Source organism: Alligator mississippiensis, chromosome 5, assembly GCF_030867095.1.
Source record: "Alligator mississippiensis isolate rAllMis1 chromosome 5, rAllMis1, whole genome shotgun sequence".
In the NCBI taxonomy this organism is placed as follows: domain Eukaryota; kingdom Metazoa; phylum Chordata; order Crocodylia; family Alligatoridae; genus Alligator; species Alligator mississippiensis.
The window spans coordinates 159,449,523-159,462,463 of NC_081828.1; the positions used below are offsets into that span (position 1 = coordinate 159,449,523).

The following is a 12,941-nucleotide window of genomic DNA, read 5'->3' on the forward strand; positions in this document are numbered from 1 at the left end:
TCTCTTATCGAGTTGTTCAGTGCTTAGGGTGTACATCAAAGATGTAGGAGACATGGGTTCTGTACAGCATTCTAGTGTGGGGAATATCTGTCCTATTTATACTTCTTCACATTGATAAATAGCTAAACAGTCTTTGGATCCACCAGGTTATAAACTATTTTAAGGTGGGCTTCCCACCTCTCCTGTTGTAGCAGTTTGACTCTATGAAATACTTAAATATATATTGAGCTAGAGAGAGAGAGAGTCATGGAGAGAGACTCTAGTCCAGCGATGCTCAGCCTATGGCCTGCAGGCTGGATGTGGCCCATGGAGATGTCCATCCAGCCTGTGGGACTCCCCATATGTCTGGAAATTTGGTGGCAGGGGAGCATTAATTGCTGTGGCTCCGGGCAGTTGCTGTAGCAATTAATGCTTCCCCTGCTTCTCCGCTAGCAAATTTCTGATCCTGCGGGGAGCCCTTTGGACTGGAAAAAATGGCCCTGTGCACTAAGGTAGACTGGAGCACAGGATTGGCTTGCAGCTGGATCCAGATGGGTTGAGCACCACTGCTTTAGTCTGGTTAGGTTGTTCAGTAGATTCCAGTTTCTGCTCCAGTAAATGTTTGCTTATGCAAAAAGGAACAGCATCATTAGCAAAGATTAAGAGCAATGGTGTAGTTAGGTTGGGATGAATGGAGCAACTACTCCAGGCACCAGCTTGATGGGAGGGAGACATGCAAAAGAAAGCAGAAGTTGCACTGTCTTTGTGTCCTGGGCACCTGGCTACATTTCTTTACTTGTGAGCGCTCTCACTCCTCCAAATATGCTCTTACCTAACTACAGACGGTCAAAAAGCACGGGGCTGAATTGATTCAATCCTTGCAGATGAGTCTAAACTGTGTAGATTGAATCAATAAGCAAGTGAACAGACACTTACTTTTGATTCCAAAAATGCAGCCACATGCCTGTAGTGGCTTAGGCCAGAACCTGGGGGGCATTAGAGCATACCTCCCTGCTCAGCCAGAGCAGACAGCTTAGACCAAGGCTAGCTCACCCACCCTGCAAGGGGAGGCTTGCAGGGGGGAGGGGTGCAAAGCATTCTGGGATGCTGGGGTACTGTGAGTTAACTTGCATCTGGAAGGGATCTGGGACAAGTTCAATAAACTGATTTAACCTAAATCATTTAAGTCTGATACTACATCCACTCTCATTTATCTTAAACCGGTTTCAGCCATTTTGAAAGGCGTTTATATGCACTGAATTTCTGTTACAAATTTGAACCGGTTTCCGATCCCTTACACTGCTTATATGTAACTTCTGTCCCTAGCCTTTGAGCTCTCTCCCAGGAGGAGCTGGTCTTTGAATTTTAATAGGATAAATGGGCCTAGAGTCAAAGATATTAACATGATCCGGTCACTGTTCAAATTTCAACAGTGGGTTAGTGTAGTGATATTCAGCCAGGGTGCTGTAGCACCCTAGGGTGCCTTGAGATCCTTTCAAGGTTGTCACATGGTACCATGTCATTTTAGCACATTTAGGTGTGCAAACATGACTCACAACATAACCCAGATATTTCAAATTGGAATCCACAGTGTTAAAAACATTCTGATCTGTTGTGGTGTTCCAAGTTCTTTGTAACAGAAGAATGTATTTATTATCTTTCTGTAGAGAAAAAAATGAGTGAAAACTAAGAGCTGAAATTTTTCAAGGGGGTGTCTTAAGTCTGTTAAGGTGTGCCTTTACTCTAAAAAGGTTGGGAACCGCTGGGTTACTGTTTTGAGTAAACAGATCTTGGTCTACTTATTTCAATGTTAAAAAAATCTTTTAAGCTTTTCATTAGATACAGAAAAGAGTAAGAAACAACTATATATAAAGTCTTAAATATGCTTTCACTTTAACAGTATCCCTTATTTCCTTTTTTCTGAGGTGTAGAAAAATTTGATAAAGAACTCTTGCCTTCCCCCACAACTAATCCTGAAAGTCTTTTAGAAGGTAATTGAAGACGGTAATTACTAACCTTTTTAGAAAATAAAGTTAGTTGAGAACTATTATTACTCTCACTGTTGGAGTCTGATCTTGTACCCTTGAAGACAGAGGAAGATACATGCATACAATGGAGAGAGAAAAGAACAGCAGAGAGAAATAAAAATGCAGCTTTTGTTTCTGGTGCTTACTCTTTATTGTACCCTCATTGCTACGTTTGTCTGTCATCTACTATAAGCCTGGAAAACTTGTAACAGTATTGGGCTGTTTGAGACATTGCTTTTAGCTGATCATCAATCATAGACCCGCACTAATATTGAAAATAATGTGATCTTGACTAGCTAAACCAGAATCTCTTTAAAAAGAAAGAAAAAAAGCAAGAGTGAGAAGAAGAAATAAATGGGAAGGAAGAAGGAAGCATGTGGGGGGCGGGGAGTAGGGAGGTGGAATGGCATTTTTTTTTATATACATGCTTTTAATTTTGGAGACTCCTTGTTCAGTTCTCGGCGTTGAGCCCAAGAAATTTGAGGATGAGGTTTTAGATGACGCTTGTCTGAGCCTGCCTCAGCCCATACCTATCTATTCTAGTACAGCTACATCAGCTTCTCTGGCCTGGGTCCCTGCTTAAGTGGCTTCCTAGTGCAGAATTTAATATAAACACAAGACTGTAGAGCGGTGATTCTCAACCAGGATGTCACAGGGTGCTGTATAATCCTAGGTGTGCAAACACCTATGTATGATTCACAAGATTAAACCCTGAGATTTCAAGCAGGCATCCATAATGTCAAAAACATAATATTAAAAATCTGTTGTGGTCTTTTTGAGTTGTGTGAAATGAAATAATTATAATTTTTTTATTTTTCTGTACAGTAGTATGAAAATGATTGAAAGCTAAGAGCTGGTATTTTCCTTGAGTCTAAAAAGGTTGAGAACTACTGCTTTAAAGGATGTTCAAGGGTTTGAGCTGGTTGTCAGAGTTAAAGTATGCAGCAGACGCTACAAATTGGGAGTGGTAATTTTTAACTAAATTGATGGAAATTTTGTTCTGTTTTGCCAGACGCATTGCCTATTTTCAGGGACTTTTTCAAGCTATGGAATGTATACAGCCTTCTAGAAATTTGTAAGAATGCTTTTGTAACAAAGTATTACACAGCCTCATGTAATAATTGGACCAGACAAGTGTTCAAAGAAAGGTTAAGGTTGGGTTCCAATCCTAAAACGGTGGCAGTGGCTCCGGGGGAGGGAGGCAGAGGAGGAGGGACTGGGCTGCATCCAGACATCTAGGCCCTAGGGCATATAGTAATTTTGTAACTTTTTAGTGGCTCCCACTGTTAGTTTTTTTTTTTTTTTTAGCCAAAAGGTAAAAAGATCCTTTTCCTCATTTTGCCCCCGCTTCTGCAATCACAATAGCAATATTATCCTCCTTGTCATGGTCTGGATTTTCCCTGGAATGCTGGAACTAGCTCAGTGACAATAGAATTATTTTTCATTACTAGCCTGGGAATCTCGCTGAAGAAGCAATTTATAAACCAAGATTGTGCAGCTGTAGAAAATGAGATTTGTAGATACTGAAGTGATAAATATACAATGAAACATTTGAAAATAAGTTAAATGAAGCATAAGCATAGCACATATGCAGCTGTGGAAATCAAGCATTAATGACAGGCGTACTAGTAAGAGTAAATGATATGAAAGGCAGTGTGGTGATCTAATGTATTTTTGGGTATGGGCAAAGGGAAGTAGATTGAACTTCATTCTATTTGTTTTCACATTAAACTACTTTCCATCACACATGAAGTTTGAATCCACAATAACATTTATAATGGACACTGGAAATGTAAACACTGTTATCCACTGTTTGTTGATTTTTTTTGTTTTTTTTTTCTACAGTTTTTATAAATATAGAAAAAGTAGGTGTTTTTAAAATATGATTTTAATAATTCTACTCTTTCCACGCAAGAGAAACTTCATCATTGCAGTTTTCTGTGTACTAAGTAGGCCCTTCTCAAATTAGAAGGTTCGAGAATAAGTTTTTTGTTTTTTGTTTTAAATAAATTGGAATAATGTAAGCAAGCAGAACGCAATCTTCATATTGATCTATTGGTGCATATAATCGTGACTTGCAAAACTTCTATTCTAGACTTGGATCTCTTTTAGGTCGATAGGAGCATGAGAACTGCCACATTGTACCAAACCAGCAGATAATCTAGTTCTGTGTTTTGTTTAGCACTGTTTAGACCCAGATCTTTCAGTGGGATGCATAGAAACACTACAGTAGTCAGATGTTGAATAACCTGTTCCACCTCTCCACTGAATCTTTACCCAATTTTTGACTATAAGAGATTAGGGTAAGCCCTGATGTTAGAGGTTCAGTAGCCTTTCCAATAGTTTTGTTTATTTCTGTTAATTTACAGTTATGAATATTCTTGATTTCCATATGCACTTCCAAATGCTAAATTATTAGCCTTTACAACTTCTGGGACTACCTCCACTATGTATTGCTTGAAGAAATATTTCCTTTTTTGCTTTATGAATTTCAGCTTCTTTAATATCTGCTTCCTGAGAGAAGCAGTTAGCCCTGTTATTTTGAAGTTGTAGTTAGCCCTGTTAGTCTGAAGTCAGTTGGAAGGCAGGTTAGAAACAATTTTTCAGTGTAACCTCTCTATACCATTCGGTAGTATATATACGTTTATCTGAACACTGCTGTTTTCATCTAGTCTCTCAAGTCTGATCAATTTTCATGTGAGAGGTTTTTTTTTTTTTAGGTCCTTTATTAACCTGCTATGAACCCAGGAGTGTGGATATAGGAAGGGCACCTGCCCTGGACAGCCTTTTCCTTGGTGCCACCTAACCATGTTGTCAAAATTGTTCTGCACTGTGTGAGGTATACCACCTGCAGCAGGATGATCTCCTGCACAGGGTGTGCCTCGTATGGCAGCTTCCCACTTCCAGTTCCCAGGAGGTCACATATGTCAGGGCCCCTGCAAGATTTTGCCCCTCCTTTCTGAATGCTGATCTCTGCATTCTGACTTCTGTAATATCCTTTTTGAGATGCAGTGCCCAGTACAGCACATGGTGTTCCAGATGAGGCCACACTTTTGATTTATGTGCAGGTATTATCTGCTTGTTATTCACCATAGCATTCATAATTCACTCTGTCTTGTTTCTTTTGACTGCATCTGATCCTTGCAGAGCAACTTTCATTTAACTGTCTACAGTGATACCTAGGTCCCTTTTAGTGAACTTCTGTAGCTTAGATCCTTACCAGGTATACAAGTAATTTAAAATATTCCTCTATTATGCGTTGCTTTACATTGAGTGACTTTGAACTTGCTGTCGTGTTATTCTTTCATCTATCATATGTTTCTCCTGAAATTCTTACAGTCCTCTCTGGTTCTGACTGGCATAAATGACACTGTCATCTGATGTTTTTACCACCTCCCTGTTTACCTGTCCTGTATCTCTCCCCTTTCAGGTTATTAACAAATGCATTAAACAATGATCAGACTAGGAAAGAATTTTTTGCAGTAGGGGCATGAATGAGGCTACACAATATAATGATATAAGTATATGTTTACAGGGAAATGGTCTTCTTTGTGTTAGAAATAAAACTAGCTGTGCCAATCTCTCTGTTACAGACTTTATCCAGAAGAATTTCAAATCCATATCTGGAAAACCCTTCAAGCAAGGTATTGTTTTATATCTCTTTTAATTCCATATGCTAAAAGATATAGTAGTAGGAATATATTTTTTTGCTTTATTTTTTCCTTTTAATCATGGCTTTTGACTCATTTCTGAATGTAGCCTACATTTTATATCCAGTTGTAAAATGCAGGGCTTGTATATGTTAGAAAATTGTTACTGGTGAAACTAAATTTATTTAACCATATCAGTGTAAGCACCCAATGCTGACTCCCTTCACACAACTTTAAACTGTGCTTTTAACACTAGGTTAATTAGGTAGCTTTGTGAGTTTCCTTTTTTGGATGCTTGCTTACTTATTGTGTATCCTATTTCTCTGTTGATTTAGATTTATGGAGAGAGTTCTTCTTGTGCTGGGAGAGCTCTCAGGAATATTTTTACAGTTCAAGCTTCTGACCTGATAAAGGACAGAGTATACCTTACAGGAATTTGCAGGTAACACTAGTTCATTATCTTTAATCAGCTCTGATTATTCTCTGTTTGTATTGTGTTGTGCCCTAACTTGAGAGATGTAGGGTTTATTCTTTATGCATTCTTTATCTAAAATGTCTGCTAAAAAGGCATGTTTGAAACAGCTCAGACATCTGAGTATACTCAACTCGTAGTATTCTCTCATTTGTCTGAGAGAGGCAGCGTAGGATGAGGTTTTTTTAATTGACAGTTGTGCTAGAACTCCAATAAAGACATTGTACTTATATGGGAGGATAATTGGCCCTATTTTTATTTAGACAATGATTCTGTTATTTGCAGACTGTCTTTACAGTGAAACTAAAGTTATCCACTCACAACTTGCTAATGTGCATGTTTCTTTCTGTTTTGAGTAATTCAAGTATGGCAGGTTTATTTTAATGCTATTTATTCATTCATATGTGTAACTGTGTTTAAAAACAATGTGCAAGTTCTACTTTGGTTGAATTGTAATGATAGATTAATTATACTAGAATGTGCATTGCTTCACTGCATTACTAGTAAAAGACTCAAACTGCCCAGGTCTTCATTGTGCTTATATAATGCACAGCTGTACTGTTTAAGTCTGTACTTAGAATTTTAATCATGAGGCTGTAGGATTCAGATTGCCTTCAGCTCTTAACATTCCTACAGGCTGTTCTTACTTTTAATCTCAATTTATATATACAAAAAAAATGTATATAGTAAAATGTATTGCAGTGTTATGCAGTAAGTATTAACAAGGTATGTAAATTAATTCATTTATCTTGGGGGATGATGAACATCTAATGCCCAGGGATTTCTGCTTGTAATGCCTGAATCATTCCAAATAAGAGTTCCAGCAATGGCTTTCCTCTTACAGGTGACTGGAATAAACCAAAAAATTGTTGTAATATGTAGGGTTTTCTCTAGGAAACAGAAGAGGTCATTGCATGATTATTATTAGCCATCATTAAAGGTATAAAATACAAATATTCAAAATACATGTTTTTGCTTGTGTTTAGGAGAAGCTGCGTTGGATCACAACTGGTAGACTGGCTCTTGCAGCACTGTCCTTTTGTGAAGTGCAGATCTACAGCAGTTGGTGTATGGCAGCTTTTATTGGACATGGGAATTGTGTTATCAGGTCAGTGTTAACAGAAACAAGTACTGCTGATGGTGTCAGTTAGGTAGTCAGCTTTTTCTAGTTACCACAAGGTTTATATCAGTTTCTGGAAGAGCAGAAAAAAGAGGAAAAGAGAAAAATGCAGATTGATTGATTTAATTAAGTGGTGACTTCTTGTAATACTAATGTGGTATAGACTTATTTATATGACCTTTTCATAAATTTCATAAATACACGAGGTGTGTCACATTTTGACAGTTTTTTCTCTTCTACTTTTTGAATGAAATTTTGTATTTGCCTATTTGCAGACAATGGGCATTAGGGCTGTGCAAAGCTTTGGTATTCGATTTGATTCAGCCCAATTCAGCAACCGAATCTCTGAATCCAAATCAAATCGGGAGACCCATTAAAAGGTCTGAATCTAATCCAAAGCCTCAGAATCAATTAAAAAAAGACTTCCCCCTTTACCCAAGGAAAATGCAGGTTTCTCATCTTAATGGACAAAGGCTTTCACCCAGCAAGGACACTCCTCCAGAGAGGTAGATCGCACGTTTGAAAGAGCCACCTGGATACCACGTGAAGAACTGCTGCAGTACAGAAGAAAAACACCCACAAATCGCACACCGCTGATTATGACCCATCACCCATCCCTTGAACCTATACGGAAAATCTTCAAAAAATTGCAACCCATATTAGAAAAAGACCCTATTAAAAAAATCTTTCCAGAGCCACCCATCCTAGCCTTCAGACAAGCACCGAACCTTGCCAACCTCATCACCAGAAGCAAACTTCCTCAACCCCAGAACACACCAAAAGGATCCAGACCGTGCCATGACAAGAAATGCAAAACCTGCCCCCACATCTCCACCACCTCCACTATTACTACACCCCACAACAGAGCCATCAGCATCCCAGGATCTTACAGCTGCACCTCCAGGAACGTAGTATACCTCATCCAATGCACCAAATGCCCTGATGGAAGATATGTAGGAGAGACCAGACAACAACTGCGCACTAGAATGAATGCACACCGGAAATCCATCAAAGACAGAAACACCCAGTTACTGGTGGGGGCACATTTCTCACAGGAGGACCACTCTCTCTCCAATCTCTCAGTCCTGATCCTCAAGGGAAATTTAAGCAACACATCCCAGAGACGAGCCTATGAGCTCCATTTCATCAACCTGCTGGATACTAGAGATCAGGGACTAAACATAGACATTGGATTTTTGGTACGTTATAATCTGCCTGGCAACTGACTCCCCAGCCCCTGGCTTGTTTATTTTTCATTCCATCCAGGAAGAGCACGCAGCAACTGCTGCAGCGTCCTTAGCCTGACGAAGGGTTTTTGAACCCGAAAGCTTGCTTAATAACTATTCTCCAACCATTTGGGTTGGTCTAATAAAAGATATCAAATTCACCCAAGGAACCTTGTCTGCCTATATCCTTAGACCAACACGGCTACAACCTAAACTCCTGGACAAACGTTCAGATTTTGCAGTTTTGCAAAGAGTTCCAGCCTGCAAGGGATTGGGAGGAGGGCATTCAGACGCCATGTACATGTATATGCACATGGCTGCCATAGTCTGGAGGGCAGCCTCCCGCTGGTGACTGGTACAGGGAGGATTGAGGGAGTTGGAGTTGAGCCGGGTTGGGGCTGGGATTGGGGATGCTGAGCAGCTGGGTGGTGCGTGGGGCTTGAGGCCTGCTGCTGGTTGGAATGTGGGGAGTAGCACGGGGCCGTAGGCAGCTTGTCCAGAGGGAGTGGGGTGGGGCTGACTCCTTGCCACTGCATGCACTCCCTGGGGGGCAGGAAGGACCTGTGCTCCCTAGATCTGTGTGGGACAGGCATGGGCTGCCTGCTGGCTTAGGCTCCCCACCCTTTTGCCCTCCCCTTGGGCCTCCTCAGCCCATCTAGTACTGCAGGGCAGAGCAGGGCCATATGGGGAAGCTGTTTGCTGATGCGAGCTCTGTGCTGTCCTGGTGAAGTGCCCCCTGCCTGCATGGCAGCAGTGAGGGACACAACCCTGTGTCGCTGCCTCCTGCTGCTGTTGCGCAGGCAGGGGATTTCACAGATTTCATAGATTTCATAGACATTCAGGCTGGAAGGGACCCCGGAGGATCATTGAGTCCAGCCCCCTTCCCAGGGGCAAGAAGTCAGCAGGGATCATAGGATCCCAGCAAGTTTGACCATTTAGTCTTGTCATCCCTTGGGGTGATCTGGTAAACAGATGTTCCCCCAGATCTTGGTGAACACCCCTAATAAACTTATAGGTGGCCACCAGATTGCCCCTGAGCCTGCACTTTTCCAGGCTGAAGAGTCCCATGGCTCTCAGCCTCTCATCATAAGGTCTGTTTTCCTGACCTCTGATCATACGCATGGCTCTCTTCTGCACTCTCTCAAGCTTCTCCACATCTCTTTGAAACGTGGAGCCCAAAACTGCACGCAGTACTCCAGCTGTGGCCTCACCAAGGCCGAGTACAACGGGAGAATGACGTCCCGGGATTTGCTTGAGAAGCATCTATGGATGCAAGCCAGCGTTTTTCTCACTTTACTAGTTGCAGCATCACACTGCAGGTTCATGTTTATCTTGTCCCTTTCATCTGTAGTGCTAACCAGCGTAGCACTGCTGAGCCTATAAGGATGCTGCAGGTTTTTCCTCTCAAGGTGGAGAACCTTGCATTTTTCAGTGTTAAACACCATCAGGTTCTCGTCCGCCCATTTCATGAGCCTGTCAAGATCTATCTGGATCACCCTCCTGTCCTCAGGTGTGGATGCTTTACCCTAGAGTTTGGTGTTGTCGGCAAACTTGGCCAGCCCGCTTCTGACACCAATGTCTACATCATTGATGAAGATGTTAAAAAGTAAAGGCCCTAGGACAGAGCCCTGAGGGACACCCCCGGTCACAGGGTACCATGACGATTGATTTCCGTCAACCACCACCCTCTGGGTCCTGCAGTGGAGCCAATTTCCCAGCCAGTGGATTGTGGTGAGGTCGAGGCTGCAGTTAGCCAGTTTTGCCAAGAGGTGATCATGGGATACCAGATCGAAGGCTTTTTTGAAGTCAAGATATATGATATCAATCTCTTCCCCCTTGTCCAGGTGATGGGTCACCTGGTCATAAAAGGAGATGATATTGGTCAAGCAAGACCTACCCGCGACAAACCCGTGCTGGGTATCCCTCAGGATATTGCCGTCACCTAGCCTGTATAGGATGGCCTCTTTGATAATCTTTTCCAGGACCTTCCCCAGGATAGAGGTCAGGCTGATGGGTCTGTAGTTTGCTGGATCCACTTTCCTCCCTTTTTTGAAGATAGGCACCACATTGGCCTTCTTCCAATAATCGGGCACTTCACCAGAGCATCAAGAGTTCTCAAAGATCCATGCCAGGGGCTGAACTATGATGTTTGCCAGCTCTTTGAGTACCCTTGGGTGTAAACCATCAGAGCCGGCTGACTTGAAGGTATCCAGCCTGTCAAGGTGTTCTGTCACAGGCTGGCTAGGCACTGTGAGTGTATCAGCCGTGAGGCTGCTGGGTTTGGGATCGAGGAGGCGAGTCAGGAGTGAAGTAAAGGCAAATTTACTTATAGCTTAGCATACAACAGTTAACAGAAAGGTTAATGTGACAAACAGATAGTACAGTAATAAAGAGCTAATAGTGAATGATAACAACAGATAGAATGACAAAGAGTTCCCACATGGGGCTGGCAACTTATTGGCAGTCCCTCTATGCCAGGTTCATGCCAAGTTGTTCCAGTGAAGTCAGGTGTCCCTGATCAACGCTGTCTGAGGGGTCACCGGGAAGGTCCCTTGGTCAGGATCCGGTCCTTACTCACACTGGGAGTCCGGGGTTCAGGCTTGGTACAGCAACGGTCCTTCTGTCCTGTCCTCCTAACTGGTCACTTGACATGCACATTCCTTTATGCCTTATCTTACCTAATCTGTTTGCTTTAGAGCCACTTGCATTCTTGCCCTATAGCTGTTACCCTATGGGATCAAAAGGTGTTAGAAATTATCATGAAAGGTTACCACCTGAACTCGGGTTCACCCAGTAAGCAAATTATACCACATTACTTTGAGGCTTGAAATTAGCATTACCTGATTCCTAGGAATGTGCTAATTATATTAGGTGGTTAGACCTTGTTATAGCTTGACCTTTAAAAAACCTAGCTGTTAGATCAACTAATCTTATAGTTCTGCTTGTTTTTGGGGCCAATGATCAGTGCAAACAGTTAGTTAGAATCAACACTTTGGTTAAATTGTGACAGACAAATTCCACTTGCAGGTTGCAAATTTACAAGCTTTGCATTAGCTAATCTTAACTGCTTAGACAATTGCCTGAATGTCTCCAAGAGCATATATTTATTGCTCATGATAGTAACCCCTCTGGTTCTAGCCACCACAGTGTTCCTTCAGAAGGTCAGCTCTGATGAATGGTAAGGAATCTCTCTTACCCAGCTTCCCTTCAATCATTAGGTTGCTGATTAGGTCATCCCTGGTTGCTAGTACCAGGTCGGGCAGCGCTTTACCTCTTGTCGGCCTGTAGACTTCCTGCATCAGATAGAGGTCATCCATGCATGAGAGAAAGCTTTGTGCCCACTCAGATTTGGCTGAGTGCTCCTCCCACTACAGTCTGGGTAGTTAAAGTCTCCCATGACAACCATACACCGGGAGTGTGCGGCCTCAGCCAGTTCCCTGGCAAACTCCTGGTTAAGATCTTGACCCTGGGTAGGGGGTCTGTAGTAGACTCCCACCATAGTATCCCCTGTGCTGTGTTCTCTATGGATTTTAACCCAAAGGGTCTCAAGTCCACCATGGGTGCCAATGTTGGCTTGCAGGGACGTGTAGCTTTCCTTGACATAGGGAGCTACGCCCCCGCCCCTTTTTTCCACTCGGTCCCTCCTGTACAGGGTATAGCCGTCTATACCTGTGGCCCAGTCATGGGTGGAGTCCCACCAGGTCTCCATTATCCCAGTGACATCATAATTATTTGCGTTTAGCAGGAGGACAATTTCCTCCTGTTTTTTTTTTTTCCCCAAGCTCCTGGCATTTGCGTATAGGCTTGCAAGTGTCCCCTTGGGGGCCCTTGCCTTGCCTACAGTTCATTTCAGGGTTGAGGCAGGAGTGGACTTCCTTAAGTGCCTTGGTCTGCCAGCTTTGCAAAGGTTGCTTAGCAGGCCAGCAGTGGCGTTAGTCCCTCTATCACCCGGAGGGCTTAGTTTTAAAGCCTGGTGGAGCAGGTCAGCCAGTCTGGCTGAGAAGAGCCTCCTCCCAACTGCAGAGAGGTGGAGGCCATCCCTTCCCAGCAGCTCGCTGCCTCTCTCACCAAAGAGTGGGCTGTGGTCATGGAAGCCAAAGCCTTCCTGATGACACCAGCGCCACAGTCTTTGGTTAACTACCTGGATCCTCCTCAGCCCGTAGCCTGAGAGTGGGAGGATCGAAGAAAAAACTACCTGCACCCCTAGAAATATATATATCTATATAGATCTATATAGCTATATAGATATACATAAAAAAATAAAAACTAACTATCCGGGGCCATATTTAACTTTGGCAATTTCCCAGGGCTGCTCATTGACTTCAGATTAAGTTAAGGTTGAGTTTACTCCAGAAGTCTTGGGCACAGCAAGTGGTGCTTACGTGGACTGTAGCAACCCTTTGCCTTGCACCTGAGCCATGCTGAATCAACATACCTTTTGCCCTTCGGGTGATCATGCCTCTCTCC

General features: G+C 42.6%; 1 protein-coding gene across 6 annotated transcripts in view; it reads left to right on the forward strand.

Annotated features, from left to right (window-relative positions):
* RAPGEF5 (Rap guanine nucleotide exchange factor 5) overlaps window positions 1-12,941 on the forward strand; it is a 267,204-nt gene that overhangs the window by 50,048 nt on the left and 204,215 nt on the right. For 5 of the 6 annotated variants that reach the window (XM_019497877.2, XM_019497879.2, XM_019497878.2 and 2 more), the window contains exons 2-4: window positions 5,600-5,650; window positions 5,992-6,098; window positions 7,115-7,236. In XM_019497877.2, coding sequence (XP_019353422.1) covers window positions 5,600-5,650; window positions 5,992-6,098; window positions 7,115-7,236 — 280 coding nt within the window. Of the gene's footprint in view, window positions 1-5,599; window positions 5,651-5,991; window positions 6,099-7,114; window positions 7,237-12,941 lie in introns of those variants that run through there. The other variant, XM_019497882.2, reaches the window with a different exon arrangement.